We start from the raw sequence: 23,439 nt of genomic DNA on the forward strand, positions 1-23,439 counted from the left end.
GGCTGTCCAGGACTCCAGCTGATCCTCTCCCATGCAGAGCCCATGTCACACTGATGTCTTCATCGCTAAGCGGAGCAGACGCCCGGCGCCCGGAACTGGCAGCTACTGGAGGTGACAACAAATCCAATTATCTACCCTCAATGGCGTCTGCCCAGCCGGGACCACAGGGGTTAGAGCTGACAGGGGACAGAGGTATGGGATGGGGGGACAGTGGGACAGGGGACAGAGGACACACACAGGAAAAGTTTCAGTAAAGGAAAGGAGTCTTTCAGGAGGATTAAAACAAAGGGAGAGAGAACATGAGAGGGCCAGTCACTTGAAGGAGATAGTGAGTGAGTGAGTGAGTGAGTGAGTGAGTGAGTGAGTGAGTGAGTGAGTGAGTGAGTGAGTGAGTGAGTGAGTGAGTGAGTGAGTGAGTGAGTGAGTGAGTGAGAGAGATAGTGACTGAGTGAGTGAGTGAGTGAGTGAGTGAGTGAGTGAGTGAGTGAGTGAGTGAGTGAGTGAGTGGGAGAAGGGGCGAAACAGTCACACTAACAATGCCTTTGTGGAGAGGTGATATAGTTAATTCACAGCAGGGTGCTTCCCTGATACTGTCTATACTGGGGATCTGTTAGCAATATTACCACCGCCTACTTATGTGAGAAAACCCTGGGACAATCTGGAGAAACACATGCTACAGTATACAGCACCGTACTCCAGTCCATGTGTGTCAAACAATTGCATAATTTACAGAGAATTTGAAAGTGATTTTTCAAAAGAAACAAAGAACAGAAAGAAAGGACAGAACGAAAGAAAAGACCTTGGTCAAAAGTAGTGCTCTACATAGGGAATAGGGTGCAATTTGGGTGCATTTAATCATCGCTGCATGGCTCTCAGAGTCCGTGTCCTGTTTTTAACAATAATTCAGTTAAATCTTCATAAACAAATTGGTTGATAGGTGCAGACTGGGACACTACATGTTAAGTGCTGATCATAAGGGCTGAGTATTGATCTGTTATCAGACAGACCATTCTAGCAGAGCTAAAGGTGAAGGAGACCTGGAGGAAGTGTGGGGGATTGTCACCACTCCAGGGGGGTCTGCGGAGAGAGAGAGAGGGAGGGAAAAGCCACAGAGCCTGCCAACTCATCTCCCCTCCCTCACTCTCCTCTCTCCCTCACCTACTACTCCTCTCCCACTCTCCTCTCGTCTTCCACCCTAGGGAAAGTGTCTCAACTTATGTCCTCTCAGCCGTTAAGAGTGTCTCTCCTCCCCGGCTCCATCGGCCAACCACCAAGGTCCCTGGCTGCTCCTCTCCCTGACAGACGATCAGACAGGGGGACATCGTATGGACGAAGAGCGGGGTGGTTGTGGTGGAGCACTCACCCTCGCTGGGGCAAGTGACTGAAATTAAGACATTAAACTATCCATATTTATACCCAAATCCTCCCCAGCCGGCGTGGACCGGTCAATTTCTTCCTTCTCAGCAGCTGAGAAGGCAGGCAGCAGCCATTTGAAAGTGAAAAGGATGGTTTGGTTCTCAGTGGATGGTGAGATCCTGATGAAAGCGAGGAGAGAGCAAGCGAGCGCGATCGAGAGCTAGACAGAGAGCTTCATGGTATTCAGATGAGCGGGCGTCAGGCTCTCTGGGCTCTACGATGGGTGACTGGTGACTCGGGGGCATTTGAGCGTGGAGCACCAGGACATGCCCACAGAGGCGCTACCATCCGACACCCCTACTTATGCATCGCATATATATTTTATATATATAAATAAATCATTGTAGACCTCCACAAGTCTGGTTCATCCTTGGGAGCAATTTCCAAACTCCTGAAGGTACCACGTTCATCTGTACAAACAATAGTATGCAAGTATAAACACCATGGGACCACGCAGCCGTCATACAGCTCAGGAAGGAGATGCGTCCGGTCTCCTAGAGATGAATGTACTTTGGTGCGAAAAGGGAAAATCAATCGCAGAACAACAGCAAAGGACCTTGTGAAGATGCTGGAGGAAACAGCTACAAAAGTATCTATATTCACAGTAAAACGAGTCCTATATCGACATAGCTTGAAAGGCCGCTCAACAAGGAAGAGGCCACTGCTCCAAAACCGCCATAAAAAAGCCAGACTACGGTTTGCAACTGCACATGGGGACAAAGATCGTACTTTTTGGAGAAATGTCCTCTGGTCTGATGAAACAAAAATAGAAGGAGGAAAAAGGGAGAGGCTTGCAAGCCGAAGAACACCATCTCAACCGTGAAGCACGGGGGTGGCAGCATCATGTTGTGGGGGTGCTTTGCTGCAGGAGTGACTGGTGCACTTCACAAAATAGATGGCATCTTGAGGGAGGAAAATGATGTGGATATATTGAAGCAACATCACAAGATATCAGTCAGGAAGTTAAAGCTTGGTCGCAAATGGGTCTTCCAAATGGACAATGATCCAAAGCATACTTCCAAAGTTGTGGCAAACTGGCTTAAGGACAACAAAGTCAAGGTATTTGAGTAGCCATCACAAAGCCCTGACCTCAATCCTATAGAACATTTGTGGGCAGAACTGAAAATACATGTGTGAGCAAGGAGGCCTATAAACCTGACTCATTTACACCAGCTATATCAGGAGGAATGGGCCAACTTATTGTGTATATCAGGAGGAATGGGCCAAATTATTGTGGGAAGCTTGTGGAAAGCTACCCGAAAGGTTTGACCCAGGATAAACAATTCAAAGGCAATGCTACCAAATACTAATTTAGTGTATGTAAACTTCTGACCCACTGGGAATATGATGAAGGAAATTAAAGATTAAATAAATAATTATCTCTACTATTATTCTGACACATCACATTCTTAAAAATAAAGTGGTGACCCTACCTGATCTAAGACAGGGAATTTTAACTAGGATTAAATATCAGAAATTGTGAAAAACTTAGTTTAAATGTATTTGGCTAAGGTGTATGTAAACTTCCAACTTCAACTATATATATATGGGGTGGGAAAAAAAGTTTTTAGTCAGCCACCAATTGTACAAGTTCTCCCACTTAAAAAGATGAGAGAGGCCTGTAATTTTCATCATAGGTACACTTCAGCTATGACAGACAAAATGAGAAAAAAAATCCAGAAAATCACATTGTAGGATTTTTTATGAATTTATTTGCAAATTATGGTGGAAAATAAGTATTAGCTAAGTATTAGCTAATCCAAGTTTATCATTTTAAAAGGCTAATTGATCGTTAGAAACCCTTTTGCTATTATGTTAGCACAGCTGAAAACTGTAGTACTGATTAAAGAAGCAATAAAACTGACCTTCTTTAGACTAGTTGAGTATCTGGAGCATCGACATTTGTGGGTTCAATTACAGGCTCAAAATGGCCAGAAACAAAGTCATTTCTTCTGAAACTCGTCAGTCTATTCTTGTTCTGAGAAATTATGGCTATTCCATGCGAGAAATTGCCAAGAAACTGAAGATCTCATATAACGCTGTGTACTACTCCCTTCACAGAACAGCGCAAACTGCCTCTAACCAGAATAGAGAGAGGAGTGGGAGGCCCCAGTGCACAACTGAGCAAGAGGACAAGTACATTAGAGTGTCTAGTTTGAGAAACAGATGCCTCACAAGTCACCAAATGGCAGCTTCATTAAATAATACCCGCAAAACACCAGTCTCAACGTCAACACTGAAGAGGCGACTTCGGGATGCTGTCCTTCTTGGAAGAGTTTCCAGCTACAAGTCATTTACAACAATGTCTACACTGTATTTCTGATTAATTTGATGATATTTTAATGGGCCAAAAATGTGCATTTCTTTCAAAAACAAGGGCATTTCTAAGTGACACCAAACCTTTGAATGGTAGTGTATATACACACAAATCCCCCTCTAACGAAGAGCGGTATGATATAAATTGCAGAGCTTTCTGTGTTTTTGGTCATTATAAAAACACTGTTTGAATAAATGAACCACGTGTGTTTGAATGCACTTGGGTTAGGACAGTTATGGGAACTCTATGACTTGTGAGAGTCAAAGCTATATGACACTTTGACAGTTCAGTTTGAAACACAGTACCAGTTAAAAGTTTGGACACAGCAACTCACTCAAGGGTTTTTCTTTATTTTTACTATTTTCTACATTGTAGAATAATAGTGAGGACATCAAAACTATGAAATAACACGTATGGAATCATGTAGAACCAAAAAGGTCTTAAACAAATTAAAATATATGTTATATTCTTCAACTTAGCCACCCTTTGCCTTGATGACAGCTTTGCACACTCTTGGCATTCTCTCAACCAGCTTCACCTGGAAACCTGCGTCTCACAAAGACATGGCGGTTGGAACCAAAAATCTCCAATTTGGACTCATCTGACCGAAGGAAAGATTTCGAACGGTCTAATGTCCATTGCTCGTGTTTCTTGGCCCAAGCAAGTCTCTTCTTCTTATTGCTGTCTTTTAGTTGTTGTTTTATGCAGCAATTCGACCATGAAGGCCTGATTCAGTTGATGTTGAGATGTGTCTGTTACTTGAACTCTGTGAAACATTTATTTGGGCTGCAATTTCTGAGGCTGGTAACTCTGATGAACCCTCATTAGAGCCAGTTTCATCATAGTGCTTGATGTGTTTTGCGCCTGCACTTGAAGAAACGTTCAAAGTTCTTGAAATTTTCCGGATTGACTGACCTTCATGTCTTAAAGTAATGATGGACTGTCGTTTCTCTTTGCTTATTTGAGCTGTTCTTGCCATAATATGAACTTTTACCAAATAGGGCTATCATCTGTATAACACCCCTACCTTGTCACAACACAACCGATTGGCTCAAACACATTAATTCCACAAATTAACTCTTAACAAGGCATACCTGTTAAATTAAATGAACTCTTAAATTAAATGAACTCTTAAATTAAATGAACTCTTAAATTAAATGAACTCTTAAATTAAATGAACTCTTAACAGGGCATACCTGTTAAATGAAATGCATTCCATCTGACTACCTCATGACGCTGATTGAGAGAATGCCAAGAGTGTGCAAAGCCGTCATCAAGGCAAAGGGTGGCAACTTTGAAGAATATAAAATATATTTGGATTTTTTTGTTACTACATGATTCCATATGTTTCATAGTTTTGATCTACAAAGTAGAAAACAGTCAAAATAAAGAAAAACCCTTGAATGAGTAGGTGTGTCCAAACTTTTCACTGGTACTGTATGTATTGCATAGCCCCCTATGTAAACTCAGAAAACGTCCTCTCACTGTCAACTGCGTTTATTTTCAGCAAACTTAATGTGTAAATATTTGTATGAGAGATAAACTGAAAAAGTTCCACAGACATGTGACTAACAGAAATTGAATAATGTGTCCCTGAACAAAGCGGGCTGGTCAAAATCAAAAGTAACAGTCAGTATTTAGTGTGGCCACCAGTACTGCAGTGCATCTCCTCCTGATGGACTGCACCAGATTTTCCAATTCTTGCTGTGAGATGTTACCCCACTCTTCCACCAAGGCACCTACAAGTTCCCAGACATTTCTGGGGGGAATAGCCCTAGCCCTCACCCTCCGAACCAACAGGTCCCAGACGTGCTCAATGGGATTGAGATCCGGGCTCTTCGTTGGCCATGGCACAACACTGACATTCCCGTCTTGCAGGAAATCATGCACAGAACTAGCAGTATGGCTGGTGGCATTGTAATGCTGGAGGGTCATGTCAGGATGAGCCTGCAGGAAGGGTACCACATGAGGGAGGAGGATGTCTTCCCTGTAACGCACAGCGTTGAGATTGTCTGCAATGACAACAAGCTCAGTCCGATGATGCTGTGACACACTGCCCCAGACCATGATGGACCTTCCACCTCCAAATCGATCCCGCTCCAGAGTACAGGCCTCGGTGTAACGCTCATTCCTTTGACGATAAACAACGAATCCGACCATCACCCCTGATGAAACAGACCCGCAACTCATCAGTGAAGAGCACTTATTGCCAGTCCTGTCTGGTCCAGCGATGGTGGGTTTGTGCCCATAGGCGACGTTGTTGCCGGTGATGTCTGGTGAGGACCTGCCTTACAACAGGCCTACAAGCCCTCAGTCCAGCCTCTCTCAGCCTATTGCGGACAGTATGAGCACTGATGGATGGATTGTGCGTTCCTGGTGTAACTTCGGCAGTTGTTGTTGTCATCCCGTACCTGTCCCGCAGGTGTGATGTTCGGATGTACCGATCCTGTGCAGGTGTTGTTACACGCAGTCTGGCCGCTGTGAGGACGATCAGCTGTCCGTCTTGTCTCCCTGTAGCGCTTTCTTCGGCGTCTCACAGTACGGACATTGCAATTTATTGCCCTGGCGACATCTGCAGTCCTCATGCCTCCTTGCAGCATGCCTAAAGCACGTTCACGCAGATGAGCAAGGACCCTGGGCATCTTTCTTTTGATGTTTTTCAGAGTCAGTAGAAAGGCCTCTTTAGTGTCCTAAGTTTTCATAACTGTGACCTTAATTGCCTACCGTCTGTAAGCTGTTAGTGTCTTAACGACCGTTCCACAGGTGCATGTTCATTAAGTGTTTATGGTTCATTGAACAAGCATGGGAAACAGTGTTTAAACCCTTAACAATGAAGATCTGTGAAGTTATTTGTTTTTTGCGAATTATCTTTTAAAGACAGGGTCCTGAAAAAGGGACGTTTCTTTTTATGCTGAGTTTATGTAGTTCATGACCTCATAATAACCATACACATATGGTATCATCTGGGGAGGAGGGAGCAGGAAAACATATAAGAGCTAATCAATTAACTAGAACACCCTCATGCCAGCCTTGAAAAGACCAAATGTGCACTTGAGTTTGTTTTCTCATGCATATTGCCACACTCTTTCCCAACACCTCCGTTCTCCTCTCCATCTCCCTGTCTTCCACAACCAAAAAAACAGCCCTCTGTACTTCCTGTGAACGTGTGGGTCACACCTCTGACTGCTGAGAAGTGTTGGAGAGGAGAGGAGGAGCCATTAAAATGATAGCAAGATAGACCAAGTGTGACACATCAAAGGGCCCGGAAAGAGATCCGAAATGGCGCAACGCAACCCCTGCTTCATACATACAGCACCCTCCCCCTCCTTCCTCCCCCCCTAGAGCAGCAGGGGGAACAAAGGGATACGGCACGCAGTACATGGTCAACAGAGACCCCCAGAAGACTACGACTGTGCAGTCTGCCTCTGTTCTGGCCCGTTCCCGGATCCCTCCCACACGGGCCCACTCCCCCCCCCTTCTCCACCTCCCCCCGGACACAAACACATCGTCCTCCCCCGTGACTACACGTCCGATGATTACACTACCCCCCCCCCCCCCCCCCCAAAACACACACACACACGCTCAGAGGGGCTAATTAAGGCTTTAATATGCAAATGAGAGCAGCAGTAAATTACACAGCTGGCAAATATGCCTATTTTTCCCTGAAAATACATCAGGAGTGCAGCGAGCTACGAGTTTGTTGTTGTGTTTGTGTTTGAGAGACACTGGTTCATTTTCTGTTTGAGAGGCTCTATCCTCTGATGCACTACTAGAAGCTCTAATGGTGCTGGTTACAGTTGGAGTTTTTGTGTTTTCGCCTTTGTGATTATAGCAATGTCCGAAAAAGTGGTCAGACTAGTCTTTTGATAGTTGTTGAGTTAGGGTAATATGCAGAAGTCAGAAGTCCTTGTTAAAGCCTCCGTGCCTCTCTTATTGCAGCAATGCGGTGAAAAGCAGGGAGGGTCTGAATGCCAGTTCGCTCTCTGTGTGAGGGCTCCATCTCTGAGGCATCATCTCTGTGGTTCTGGGTGGGTCGGGTGGTGTAAATCTGTGTCCCAAATGGCACCCTTTTTCTTATTTAGTGCACTACTTTTAACCAGGGCCCGTAGGGAATATGCCATGTGGGACGCGACCTCTGCTGTGGTCTCTGGAGCGCTGGGCTGGCTCTGCCTATGATGATGCAGCCCATCACCCCTCTGAGCCTGAACCTGAGTGCTGACTACATGCATGGACAGGTTGTCCCATCCCAGCCGTCAAACAACCAGCCACCGAGACTGACCAAGCCAAAGGAGAGTGGCCCCCAAAAAACATCTTCCCCAATGACTGCCTCCTCCTCCCTTTCTTACTGCACCACTGTGTGATAAAGAGCCCCCCTAAAACCTCCACATCCTCCTCCCTTCACACCTGTACCCCTCTACCAACCCCCCAATGCCATCACACAAAGCAACAAAATAAGTTTTCAACAAACAGCATTCTAAAACAGCTTCCAAAAGGCTGTGTCCTCCACTCTGTATCATTTCCCCACAGAGGCCCAACTCAAGTAACCCTAGACTACAAGTAACCCCTGCTCTCCTAATTATCACTCTTTGTAGGGAACTACACCTTCACAATGACAACCTAGTCTACATATTCAACTTCCTCACTGTACCCCTCATCTGTAGGGCAGAGCCATTCTTCATTTACATCATATGCTCTCATCCAGAGCAACTTATAGTAGTGAATGCATACATTTTCACAGACTGGTCCCCCGTGGGAATCGAACCCAAAACCCTGGTGTTGCAAGCGCCATGCTCTACCAACTGAGCCACCCGGGTCATGGACCAACAAACAAAATATCCACGCATCAAGCTAGCGATTAAGAAGCAGCTGCTAAATGTTGTCAGTGAAGAGGTGTCTGTGTCCAAAATGGCACCCTATTTCTTATATAGCGCACAACATAGGGCAAAGGGTGACAATTTGGTACGCAGCCCATGTAGGTTGTTTATTAGGCAGGTTGATAAGCAGGATAAACAGTCTCTCTTCACCTTGCAGCCTTTCAGGCAGGGAAGCAGCAGCTCCAGATAACTACACGCTCTGAATGTTGCTTTTCATAAGGCTGCTGGCTCAATGAATATTTTAGATGGGTAAATAATTAATAATTAACAGCAAACAGGCCAATGATCAAATGGAGCAGTGTGGCAACAGACATGAAAAATCTGACGCTTGTAAACAAAGATGCAAAGGACCCAGATTTCCTCCCATCCCTCCGAGTCCCAGGCCCCGCCACCTTTTTGTCTTTTAAATATGCGCATCCACAATTGAACCACACACACACATAGCCACACACGCACCACATACGGGCAGACCAACGGCATCACACGCCCACTCTTTTACAGACACACATACACTCCCACACACATACCCAGTCATTTTCCTTTAGGAAAATGACATTTTCACATTTCTTTGCGACCCGGGGAATACAGCGAGACTGAGTGAGGAACACTTGATCTGGCCCCCCGCTGCTTTCTGATGGAAAGATTTGCTTTTTAATACAATCGTCACTCTTCCCACCTGGATCAGCACGACCGCCAAAGACAAATCCCAGCTGTGTGACTCCAAACCTTACGACGGCACAGCGCAAAAAATATTCCTTATTACCATGCCTTAAACATCCCGGACTGAAACCACAGTAACTCCTGTCTCCACAACAGAAATGTTAATCATAAGGCTGTGTGTCTGATGCTAGGCATGAAATGCTTTTCTCCAACAAGGAATTTATTTCTGTCCCCATTAAAATTGATACAGTACCTGGTCTGGTATAGGTACACATTCACAGTATGCACAGTACGTTAACCTATCATCATTTCAAATAATAGCTTCCCATTTCCCCCCCACATAAACAGGCATATACTGTATATCCAGTTGACTTCTGTCACCGGGGAAGAAATGTAATAGAATTTGAATTAAAGGAGTAAACACCAAAATAAAACTGCAAACACTCAAATAAAACAGGTTTTAGAGCCCCATCCACACGAAGCCATTGGAGTTAATTTTAAAGTAAGAATTCCGTTCCTTGGAGATTTTAATTAATGCTTTAATATGCAAATAAGTTAGCTGAGATAAAATCATGACAAACAGATGGCAAGTGCGGGTAATTATTTTGTGAATCCAGCAGGGGCCTGTATTAAGGTAGTGGCAGAATAGTTCTCCTCAGGCCTTCACAGACACACACAGAGGAGAAAAAGGCAACACTGACATACCACAATGGATTACTTTTTAGTTGTCTTTATCTGACTTCCAATTGTGAACTTTAACATGACCAACCAACGACTGTGGATTAAAGAACTCATATTTAAGTTGTGGCAGCATCGTTCTCCTCAGCTCTGCGTCTCCTCAAGAGACACAGAGGACAAAAAGGCAACAACGCTGAAGACGTATCGCAACACTTAATCGCCGTGGATGACTTTTTCGTGTCTGACTCTGGTCCTGGTCAAAAGTAGTGCACTATATAGGGAAAAGTTGCTATGATCAAAAGTACTGCTCTACATAGGGAATTGGGTAAAATTTGAGATGCTTGAGACTGATGTACCTGTTCCTGTTTGGGTGTGTGGTCCAGGTCTAGTGAGGTGAGGCTGTGGTTGATTCGTAAGGCCAGAGAGAGGGCCATGAGACCTCCAGTCCTGACCTCGTTCTCACGCACGTCCAGGCGCTGGATCTGACGGCTCTCAGCTAGGAACTCAGCCAAAGCCACAGCACCTACACACACGCGCACACACACACACACACACACACACACACACACACACACACACACACACACACACACACACACACACACACACACACACACACACACACACACACACACACTTATAGTAACACAGTAGTATGAAGAGCTAGCAAACACACAAAATAACATGAGTGACGACTGTGTGAAAGGTGAGTACCTTCACAAGTGAAGTGTGTGTGTTCCAGGCCTAGCTGCAAAAGTGAGTGGTTCATCATCAGAGATTCCCTCAGTGTGTGGATACCTCTGTTCTGCAGGTTATTCTCCCCCAGGTTCAATGTCTCCAGAGTCTTTAGGACAGGCTGGAACACAGCACAAACACAAGGCCACAGATCATACTCTGTGTGCGTCCCGAATTCCCTATACAGTGCACCGTTTGGAACATAGCCTATATCCTCTACCTGAATATAACATCCAATAAAATAGAACAAGTCTGACATTCTTATAGAACAACAACTAGTGAAGCAGGGACAATAAATCTGCACATTCAACTACATTTTTAGATATTTTGCAGCAAGTTGTTTATGGTGTTTATGAATCTGTTACAGGATGTTTAATCTCTTGTTGTCCACATGAAAAAAATGCTACAGTTCACTATAGTACTTACTATAGAATTATATAGTAAACTATGGTACAGTGTAGAATCCTATACTCCATGTTGTAGTATCCCTCAATTGTGTACTGCTTACTGTATAATTTTGTAGTATGCTGGAGAATACCATACTACACGTTGTAGTGTCCTTGATTGTGTAGTGCTTACTTTAGAATGTTGTAGTATACTGGGTAGAATACTATACATTATACAACGGGTGGGTCTAATCCTGAATGCTGATTGGATAAAACCGCATTCCAGCCAGTGTCTTTTCCACAAGTTACCACCAGCTAAATCTATGACGTTAAAATGCCTATTTAATCTGTTCCATCTGGCTGCTCAATCCTCTGTCTCATCAGCCCAGCCAGGAAATTTATGAATCTTGATCTTCACTATAAAAATAATCTATACATCATCTCACATTTCTTTTAGACTAACATTTAGTTTTCAACAGCAGAGATTTGTGTAAACCTTGCTGTCTCTCTGACATTTGCTACATTGTTTCAATATTCAAATTCGATCTCCAGCTGTACCATAGTAATGAATGTCTCGGGAGTCTCGATGAGACAGACAGGCAGGGAATGTTTCTCACCCAATCGAAATCATGAATCAGCTGGCATCCTTTTTATGGATATATACAAAGAAATGTAAATTGAAGAAAGGTCAAATGAAACAAAGTACAGCTAATCTCTCCAGCTTCAGTTTGAAGTGATTGTGTTAGCTGTGTTGTTGGCTAACTCCTCTGAACAACAGTGTCCTGACGAGTGAGCACATGTTCTATGCCAGGAGAAATTGCACCTCATTAGCTCATTGTTATGGATGTATCCAAATAAATGTCATTAGAAAACAGCGTAACCCTTGCTTGCTAGCTAGGCAACTATGGCTAACAACTACGGCTAGCCAGAATAACAGCAAAGTAGCTTCATTTGCATTTGTTTAAGAACGTTGCCCGCCAGTATGGCAATGTAACATTTAGAACAAACGACTGGGTCGTGTCCATAGATACAGAACAAAAAGACTGAACGACTGGGTCACGTCTTTAGCAACCGAACCGAAAGAAACAACGACAAGCCGGCTTGAGTATCAACCCAAGATTTGTTTTGGGACTATATTGTATCTTGTGGAAGGAGGAAATAGTATGAATAAATAAATCAAAATAACATTCATGAAAATACGTCAATCATTATTTGAAGAGGTTGGTAACCCGTTGTATGCCCTCAGGGCCAGTATTTGTAGGATATATTGCCCTAACACCTGTGTCAATATTTCCTCAAAACACCGGCTTGTCGGGCATTATCACTTATCTGTAATATCCTTTGTCACATAGTACTTAATTGAGAATTTTCAGATTGGACTGCTAGCTAGCTTTAACAATGACATTTTGATTTGAACAGTATGTCCTTAGGGGGCTCATACCGGGGAGGTTCCCCCTAGATCGTGGTGTGCCAACTATAGAATTTTGTAGAATACTATACTCCACACTGTAGTATCCCTAGATTGATCATCTAAATATATTTAAAAACACAATACAACCACAAACGTGGATACAATGCATTTAGAGATTTGTCGAGAACAAAGTCAATCAATTAAGTAATTAATTCCATTGTGGTCCTAGTTCAAATATTTGAGACATTCACAGCCAACCCCCCCCCCCCCCCCCAAATATACTATGTCTAAATGTATATACAATATAGTATTCACTGTAGTGTTTTTGAAGACATGACTGTAGGAACACCTGCTGACTAGGGTTAGCTAAAATTGCAGAACCACCAGACAACTACAGTTACTGTATAATGAGTGGATCACCTCAACTAGAACATAAGACAGGTTGGTGACAGGCCACCTATTGAGTTGGGTCAACATTCTGAGCAATGCAACAAACCAGGCAACAACCTTAGCAAAAATATAAAACATTTATTACAATTGTAACATCTAAAACATTAGACAGATTCTAGGCCCATTAAAGGGAAACAGTACAGAACTAGATATAAAGAACAAGCAAAGTTGATTAAAACAGAGGATAGGTTTGTTTTTTAGAAACACATTAACAAGAGAACACCAAAATGACTTATATCTGTTACTTATACTAGATAGCTTTCTGAAATACAACAATACATTCACAGCGATTCAGCTGACCAAGTTTCTTTTGAAATGTGTATTACTGGTTGTCTGATAATTGTTGATTTAGATGATAGTGACGATGATAGTGACAAACAATACTCTACTTCAGATTGTAGAAAAGACAGAACAGTTAACCACTGCATTTACATTAGTAATAGATATTTTAGAAATCACCTAATTAGAGGGTGCTGCCAATAAACTGCATCAACCTCAAAACCAGAAAAGCCTCTCCAAACAAACCGATTGAAAACAAAAAAGGACATTTCAGTGGCTTTACATAATGAACATCTTGAATGTTGTCACATGAAGAAACTCACTGATGGTCAAACTCAACACATACCATTCATAATAGACCACACCAAACATTTTCTTCAAGACTGTAAGGTCTCAAAATAGTTGCTCACAGAAATAAAAAGCTATTGACGCCACGCCGTATCCCCCACCCCACCCTGCATGTCCTCCCCTAACAAGGGTGCACAGGGAAACACTGACACAACTTTGGTTCCTGGCCTGTCACACAATATTCTTCAGTTACAAGATTGTAATCGATTGAGGTTGAGGTGAGGGTGATGGTGATGCCCACCTACTGTGGGACTCCTGTTAAAGAGCAGGCAGAGGCAGAGATGCAGTTCAGTTTAAGAAACTTTATAGATTCAGGTACTGGAGATGATACAGGGCAGGGAATGATTGACATGAGACTCGTTTTGAATGGAGACTTGGCTGGATTTGTCTGGAGTATGGTTTATATAAAAGGAGATAGAGAAAGGTGCAAATAATAACAGGCAAAACCAGCAATGAACATACAAAATTAATCAGCTGTTAATAGCAGCATTTAATGGGTAAAACTATTTACATATAGCAGCAGTTAACAATGAATGGCCAGAAAGGGTTACAATAGCATGCAGCATGGTAGGCCGAAGCTATAGCAGGCTCATTTATCAATGGCTGTATAGCACGGCAAGCAAATAAACAATATAAGGCTAGCAGAAGTAGAAAGTATAGCCATAAAGCAGGCCTAGTTAGCATAACAAAGACCACGCACAAAAAGTGCAACAATTATTAACATGTGGCCAGTAACACAAGTATCAAAGAGAAAAGATCAATACACTCAAAATGGCTGTTTGAATGAGCTGTTAGCATTTCGCAGGCCAATATCAACTCTACAAAACAAACAATGGCTTGGGCGTCCTCGTCTTATCCTTTTTTTGTAAGATAAAAGGCTTGTACTCCCATTTCAATTACACATACTGGTGGTTGTTGTTTGTTGTGCTCAACGACTCTGTCTGGGTGAAGGACCCGGATTGAAAGAAGGTGCCCTCGAACCTGCCCATACAGTAAATACCTTGCCATAAAGTTATATAGAGGTCACACCTGCCATGAGTGCTCGCTGTCCTCACGTGACCATACAGATGGGTACACTATCAATAGATGTATTACCTGTGGATCTAACAATGTAGTGTATCTACAGTACTGCCATGTGGCTTGCAATACACTGGCATTTACGCGCAGACAACTACGGGTTACCCATCAACGAGCACCGCAGAGCTATCTGAAGAAATGACCTGAAATTACCAGTGGCTAGACATTTTCAGGAGGCTAATCATGCTGTGACTGATCTTAAGTTCTGCCATTGAATATGTTTCTCAAGCCGCCACAATATGGATGAGCACCAGCAGTCCCCCCAAGCACTCTGAGATGTTTAGCCTACTTGAGTATTTTATATCTATTGCTTCTGATATTGTTTTGTAGCCTAGCCTTTTTCCAATTACATGTGACATTTTAATTGTACATTTTCTATATTCTTCTACATATTCCTTGTTAATATTTATTGACTCCCTATTCTCCAGTATCTAATCAACTATCCGCTTGCACCTGTTGCGCCTGTTACGCACAGCAGGTGTGTCTCCTTAAGTACTTGTCTTCCTAATTTGTTTGTGCAGCACTGATGAAGGCATAAGGCTGAAACATATGCTTCGTTTTTTGTTTTTTCCGCACCTTGCACTTTCACCTTTTGTTTTCTTTTGAGCATGGATAAAATTAAATGCATTATTTGTTTGAATCTCGGCCTGCTAGGGTTATGCCTTTTTCATGGTTTTCAGTGCGAGTACCTTTTGAACTCTACAGATATTTTCTTCTCCCACACACCGGTCACCTTCCATTCTAGCCTGAGTGCAAACACTCATACTGGTTTTCTAGAGGGCACACCTGACACGAATGCCCTCCCCCACATCCACGTCACAGAGCACAGTAACCAGCTTTACCAGTATAAATAATCAGACAACCAATAATACATACCCAGATAGGGGTTTGCTCTACTCAATCATAAATACTTAGGACTTTAAGTCACATATCATCAAAGAGGATCATTTGAAATACCTACCATATTTATGATTGCCTGACTGGAGCAAGCCACTATCTGGGTATGTATTACTGGTTGTCTGATAATTGTTGATTTATACTGGTAAACCCAAAAGGAACTGCCAGTTGGTTTTGAATCTTTGTACAGAATTCCTATCCCTTGATCATGACTCTCAGTTCCATTAAATTACACATAAGTCATTGGACGAAGGCACCTTCTGTATGGGGGAGTTTTGTTAAGAGTCCTTATTCTCAATCTAAACATTAACACGCGTTGCTTGTGGTACGGTTTTGGAAGCATAAGGACCTTATCTTAAATATCATTGAGAAATCTTTTTTTTTTAAATAACAAAAGGTTAAATTGATACACATCTTATCAGGTTAGTGTACCCACACGGCCATATCTCCATGTTACAGTGCTTGTTTTTACGGAAAACAGACAGAAGACGAGGCGACCACATGTGCTAATTAGCTCAAGCGTGTGACTGGGGAAGTGTAACGGAAGTGTTGTTTCGTTGGATTGAGGCGCCAATGGCTGTATGGATCTGTGCAAAAATTCTACAGTAAGTTTTCTTTTATATTTGAAGGATTCTTTCTCTCTGGTTGGAATATCGTGGGTGAAACTAATGGCTGAAAACTGTAGGGAAACAGCAGAATGCCGCTTAGATTTTGAGAGCTACAATATTGATCTGTTGTCTTCGGTACTTGTAGTGCTAATGGACACGCTAATAATTGTTGCACTTTTTCTGAATTGCCTTTGTTATGCTCATTACACTCACCCCCCAAATATGCTGAGTTAAAAACAACCGAATTTGGGTAAATATTGGACAGAACACACTTTTGATTATTTTGAACCAGCTAGTTGGAGGCATGGCTTTCAGATAGTTATTTTTGGCCACCCATGATGTCATTCCAGTTCATCTGTTCTGTTGTAATTGTCAACACATGTTAAGGTTGAGCACTGACACTTTTGTAGCTTTAATAAGGCTTACACAAGAGTATCAGTTCCTTAAAACCTCTCTGGGCTAGGGGGCAGTATTTTCACGTCCGGATGAAAAGCATGTCCGAAGTAAACAGCTTGCTACTCAGGCCCAGAGGAGATGCATATTATTAGTAGATTTGGATAGAAAACACTCTGAAGTTTCTAAAACTGTTTGAATAATGTCTGTGCGTATAACAGAACTGATTTGGCAGGCGAAACCCCGAGCACATTCCATCCAGGAAATTTCTTTTTGAGCTCAATGTGTTTTCCATTAGGTTTCTATGGGAAGCTCTTTTTAATAGAAATATGCTTTCAGTTCCTATGGCTTCGACTAGATGTCAACAGTCTTTAGACATTGGTTGATGTTTTTCCTTTGAGAAATGAAGAAGTAGCCCTGTTCTTTCCATGTGTCAAACAAAGGGACTCAAGTCTTTTGTAGCGCACGACCTGGAACGCGCTTCACTTTGTTTTTGTCCGGTTTTGAGCACAGTATTTCCCGTCTTAAATTTGATTGATTATGTACGTTTTTGGATACATAAATTTGGATTAGGAACGTTGTTTGAAATGTTTGGACCAAGTTTACAGGTAATTATTAGATACTTTGTAGACGAGTTGGAACTGGTGTATTTCTGAATCAAATGCGCCAAATAAATGGACATTTTGGGGATATAATGAAGGAATTTATCGAACAAAAGGACCATTTGTGATGTTTATGGACATTTTGGAGTGCCAACGGAAGAAGATCTTCAAAGGTAAGGCATGAATTATATAGTTATTTCTGATTTTTGTGTAGCACCTGCCTGGTTGAAATCTGATTTTCCTGTGTTTGTATGGGGGGTGCTGTCCTCAGATAATCGCATGGTCTGCCTTTTTGAAATCTGACACTGTGGCTGGATTAACAAGAAGTGAAGCTGTATTTTGATGTGTAACACTTGTATGTTTAATTCATTCTTATTATGAGTATTTCTGTTTTTGAATTTGGCGCACTGTAATTTCACTGGATGTTGTCAAATCAATCCCGTTAACGGGATCCGAGCGGGAAGGGGGGTGAAGGGATCCCTAAGAGTTTTTTTAAATTTTATTTATTTTACCTTTATTTAACCAGGTAGGCAAGTTGAGAACAAGTTCTCATTTACAATTGCGACCTAGTTAAGTGCCTATGCACATCAAATTTTGGGATAGTTGCCACTTTGTTATAATATTTAAATAATGTTAATTAAAAATGCGTGCGAAAATACTCTCATTGGTTGTGAAAGCCACGCCCCCCTTAAGCCACACCTCCAGTCTTATCTGACCCGGTGGATCATAGCTCAGCGACCCAATTACGCTTGTTACTTTTGTTTATTTTATATTTTGTTTGCTTGCCCTGCTATGCTATGTAGCCATTGATAAATTAGCCCGCTATAGCTTCGGCCTACCATGCCGCATGCTATTGTACCCCCTTTCTTGCAATTCATTTTTAACTGCTGCTATACATTTATGCATAGCTTTACCTATTTATATCCCCATTTCATTTGCACATTGTCATTGATTATTGCCATTAACAGCCGATTAATTATGTATGTTCATTACTGTTTATGCCAGTTATTATCGGTGTCTCTTTTTAGATAAACCATATTCAATACAAAGCCAACCAAGTCTCAATTCAAGATGAGTCTCATGTCAACTGTCAATCATTCCCTGTCATGTATAATCTCCTGAATCTATAAAGACTCTTAAACTGAACTGCATCTTTGCCTCCGCCTGCTCTTTAACAGGAGTCCCACAGTAGATGGGCATCACCATAACCCTCACCTACACCTCAGTTACAATCTTGTAACTGAAGAATATTGTGTGACAGGTCAGGAACCAAAGTTTTGGTCAGTGTTTCCCTGTGCACACTAGGTCCCGGGCTGTAGCACAACTGGCCATGATCGGGAGTCCCATAGGGCGCAGCACAATTGTCCCAGTGTCGTCCGGGTTGGCTGTAATTGTAAATAAGAATTTGTTCTTATCTGACTTGCCTAGTTAAATAAAGGTTTACAAAAAATTTAAACATTACAATATATTGAAGAGGCCGGGGAAAAATTGGGGAGGGCAGAGAGGACGGAAGATCGCAGGGAGAACGAAAACTGAGGTTTTGTTTGAAACTGCCAGTGAATCGAGTGAAGCTAATAGTACAGAAAGTACAAATGAGTGGGTTACAGTGGCCGAAAGGAGAAGTTAAGCTATGTTGGAGAATAGGAAACCACTAGACTAGTTTTTGGTCGGAGTCAGGGTTTTGGATGAATGCTACTTGGTAAATCCGTTTAACATCTCCAGGAAAATCTGGAATGTGTTGGAACAAAGTGTGGAGTCGGTGAGAGTTACAAGAAGTGGTCTTGTTTTACTTTTTGGTCTGCGGAGCAGAAGAAGAGTGTGTTAAAACTCAAAAATATATCGGAGTGGAATGTTTCCTGCATGGATTTTTGTAGCAGGGCGCCAATCAAGGGGGTTATTTCTGGGGTGGCGCAAGAAAGAAAGGCAGAGGACATAACTGAAGACATCGATGGAGTGGTTGGTGCACATCGATTGACCTGTATGGTGGACGGAGAAAAGAAGTTCACTTCTCTCATGCTACTATTCCTTGATGAAGAGTCTCTCTCTTCTCATATAAAGTTAGGATTCATGTGATACCATGTATGAGATTTTGTGCACAAGTCCCTTCTGTGTGATAAATGTAAAAGACTTGGTCATGTGTCAAAAGTGTGTGCAGAAGGGAAGAATATCGTATAGCAGATGAAGGGAAATGCTGCAACTGTGGAGGTGAACATGCCCCTGAATTCTTGGCGGGCCCTGGAGAAGGAGGTGGCAAGGGTAAGTAGTGTCCATCGTGTTCCCAGAATGCTTTTTGACATTTCTTATTCATTAATAATAACTCGTCCAGCTGGTGGCGGTACAGCACCATTGACATTGAATGCCAACTGCCGTTAAACCCCATCGAAGAAGAAGAATTCAGGTGAGAGCTGTATACCTGGAAGGTCATTTGTGGTTGTGTAGGTTGTACGGTGGCGGTGCAGTTTGTTTATTTTGTGACCATGCGGTCTTGAAGAAACGTTTGGGGTGTGTTCTAATGTTCTGAATGGTATGTGTTGAGTTTGACCATCAGTGAGTTTATTCATGTGTGACAATATTCAAGATGTTCATTATGTAAAGCCACCATTTTCAGTTGTTTTGTTTGGAGAGGCTTTGCTGGTTTGAGGTCCAGGCAGTTTATTGGCAGCGCCCTCCAATAAGTTGACTTTGTAAAGTCATTTGTATTTCAAAAATATCTATTGTTTATGTATATGCAGTGGTTAACTGTTCTCTACCTTCAGAAGTACAGTATTGTTTGACACTGTTTTTGGTCATCTTGTTAACTTGGTCACCTGAATCTCTGAAAGCCAAGCACTGCATTTCAGAAACCTATCCAGTGGAAGTAACAGATCTAAGTCATTTTGGTGAACTCTTGTTAATGTGTGTTATCTGTCAAACATGCAAATCTAATTGTCTAAGTCAGTGGTTCCCAAACTTTTTTCAAACCTCCAGCTGCATACCCCCTCTAGCACCTGGGTCAGCGCACTCTCAGATGTTGTTTTTTGCCATCAAGCCTGCCACACACACACTATACGATACAATTATAAACAAGAATTAGTGTGAGTTTTTGTCACAACCCAGCTCGTGGGAAGTTTGTGTCGTAACAGCACAATTTGCCAAGGCAGGATACTCTGAGCGCAGCCCAATCCAGAAATATGGCAGTGACCTCTGATTAAATAAAATTTTCACAGAACCGCATCTTGTAATATTGATGAGGCTCTCTTGTTCAGATATCGGTAAGTGGATTGGAGGCAGGGCATGTAAGGGATAAAGAATCAAGTTGTTTGTGTCATCCGTTTTGGGAAAGTACCTGCGTAATTGCGCACTCAATCCACTCAGGTGCTTCGCTATATCACATTTGACATTGTCCATAAGCTTTGGTTCATTTGCACACGAAAAATCATACAATGGTGGAAAGACCTGTGTGTTGTCCTTGTTAATGCAGACAGAGAAGAGCTCCAACGTATTAATCATAGCCTCAATTTTGTCCCACACATTTAATATAGTTGTGGAGAGTCCCTGTAATCCTAGATTCAGATCATTCATTCGAGAAAAAACATGACCCAGATAGGCCAGTCTTGTGAGAAACTTGTCATCATGCAAGCGGTCAGACAAGTGGAAATTATGGTCAGTAAAGAAAAATGTAAGCCCGTCTCTCAATTAAAAACAACGTGTCAATACTTTGCCCCTTGTAAAAGTGTTACACAGTCGCTGCCCATATCATTGCATAGTGCAGAAAATACACGAGAGTTCAGGGGCCTTGCTTTAACAAAGCTAATCATTTTCATTGTAGTGTCCAAAACGTTTTTCTTGCTGTCAGGCATTCCCTTGGCAGCAAGAGCCTCTCGGTAGATGCTGCAGTATACCCAAGTGGTGTCGGGAGCAACTTCTTGCACGCGCGTTACCACTCCACTATGTCACCCTGTCATAGATTTTGTGCCATCAGTACAGATACCAACACATCTTGACCACCAAAGTACATTTGATGTCACGAAGCTGTCCAGTACTTAAAAAATATCTTCACCTGTTGTCCTGGTTTACAGTGGTTTGCAGAAGAGGATGTCTTCCTTAATTGACCCCCCATAAACGTAACAGACATATACCAGGAGTTGTGCCAGGCCTGCCACATCTGTTGACTCATCCAGCTGTAACACATATAATTCACTGGCTTGTATGCAAAGCAGTAATTGTTTCAAAACATTTCCTGCCATTTCACTGATGCGTTGTGAAACAGTGTTGTTTGATGAAGGCATTGTCTGTATATATTTTTTGGCCTTTCCCCCAGCATTGTCCCAGCCATATACGCGGTAGCAGGAATAATTAAGTCCTCCACAATAGTATGGGGCTTGCCTGTCCTAGCCACTCGGAAGCTCACCATATAAGACGCTTCTAGACCCTTCTTATTAATGGTATCTGTTGCTTTTATACATGTCTTACTACTCGAAAGTTAACTTAATTCTCGCTCAAAAAACTCCAGTGGCTTATTTTTCAAATTGGCATGTTTTGTTTCTAAATGTCTGCGCAAGAGTGACGGTTTCATCAAGTTGTGAGATAGTACTTTTGCACATATAACACACTGTGGTTGGGGAAAGGCACTACTCCCAATATAAGTGAACCCCAAATCAATGTAGTTCTCATCATATTTGTGCCTCTTTGATGGTCCAACGTCCCTGTCTGTTGTTCGGTGCTTTCCCGGGTAAGGGGGCAGTAGCTCTTCGGCTGCATCAGATTCACAACTGTCAGTGTCCATGCTAGCTGGGCTAACAACAAATGTTGTATTACTGATGCTAGCATTGGATGTGCTCGTGGAAGCAGAACAACTTGTGTTGTCGACAGGTGCAGGTGTAGTACAGCTGGTAGTACTGCCTTTTTTTTACCATTTATCAATTTTTGAGCTAACGGAATGAATAGCAACAACGTTTGGCTACATACAGTGGCTTGCAAAAGTATTCACCCCCTTGGCATTTTTCCTATTTTGTTGCCTTACAACCTGTAATTAAAATCGATTTTTAGCGGGGTTGTATCATTTGACTTACACACCATGCCTACCAAATATTTTTTATTGTGAAACAAACAAGACAAAAAAACAGATAACTTGCTTGAGCATGCATAACTATTCACCCCCCCACTCCAAACTCAATACTTTGTAGAGCCGCCTTTTGCAGCAATTACAGCTGCAAGTCTTTTGGGGTGTCTCTCTATAAGCTTGGCACATCTAGCCACTGGGATTTTTGCCCATTCTTCAAGGCAAAACTGCTCCAGCTCCTTTGGAGTTGGATGGGTTCCACTGGTGTACAGCAATCTTTAGGTCATACCACAGATTCTCAATTGGATTGAGGTTTGGGCTTTGACTAGGCCATTCCAAGACATTTAAATGTTTCCCCTTAAACCACTCGAGTGTTGCTTCAGCAGTATTCTTTGAGTCATTGTCCTGCTGGAAGGTGAACCTTCTTCCCAGTCTCCAATCTCTGTAAGACAAAAGAGGATTCCCTCAGGAATTTCCCTATATTAAGCACCATCCATCATTCCTTTAATTCTGACCAGTTTCCCAAACCCTGCCGATCAAAAACATCCCCACAGCATGATGCTGCCACCACCATGCTTCACTGTGGGGATGATGTTCTCGGGGTGATGTGAGGTGTTGGGTTTGCGCCAGACATAACGTTTTCCTTGATTGTGTGATGACCCTCCCGCTCTGTCTGCCGAATTCTTTCTCTTTGCTCTTGTTTTCCTTAATAGGATTTGGTGGGCGGAGCCGGGAGGGTCATCAGCGAAATGGGACACACTTGGGCTCGGGTGTGTCCCGGGATAAATACACCTCTTCCCCATTTATTGAGGAGACTCTCCATGCAAACACACGGTTAGATTTTGGTTGTGGCATTTTTATGGCCATTTTGTGTGTTTGCTTTAGCACCTTTCCACACCCCTCATTATCACATTTATGCACGCAACTGCTCACTTACATTACTGACTACAGACACTGTTGTTAATTGTATTTACGCTACTTCAGTTGATAAATATATTTTTGTTATTCCTTATCTCCACGTTGTCTCCCTTTTTGTTACAGACTTTGAGCCGGTTCATGACAAGTGGGGGCTTGTCCGGGATCATAAGGTTGGTTCCTAGACATTTTGGCGTATAGAACTTTGTTGCATTATGAAGACTAGTATTAGTGTCGTTGGGCGCTGTATGTGTGTTGTGTTTGAGAGAAAATGTGGAGTTAATGTTAAACTCTGTAGGTGCTTTGTTTGCAACTTTGTTACAGCTTTTGAGTTGTAATGTTTGGTAGGCCC

General features: G+C 42.5%; 1 protein-coding gene across 1 annotated transcript in view; it reads right to left on the reverse strand.

Moving 5' to 3' along the window:
- The window catches only part of LOC109894809 (protein phosphatase 1 regulatory subunit 37), a 61,465-nt gene that overhangs the window by 14,046 nt on the left and 23,980 nt on the right, over positions 1-23,439 (reverse strand). Inside the window, exons 6-7 of the mRNA XM_031828241.1 lie at positions 10,660-10,801; positions 10,302-10,468 (exon numbers count right to left, since the gene is read on the reverse strand). Coding sequence (XP_031684101.1) covers positions 10,302-10,468; positions 10,660-10,801 — 309 coding nt within the window. The remainder of the gene's footprint in view (positions 1-10,301; positions 10,469-10,659; positions 10,802-23,439) is intronic.

Source organism: Oncorhynchus kisutch, linkage group LG7 (assembly GCF_002021735.2).
Source record: "Oncorhynchus kisutch isolate 150728-3 linkage group LG7, Okis_V2, whole genome shotgun sequence".
In the NCBI taxonomy this organism is placed as follows: domain Eukaryota; kingdom Metazoa; phylum Chordata; class Actinopteri; order Salmoniformes; family Salmonidae; genus Oncorhynchus; species Oncorhynchus kisutch.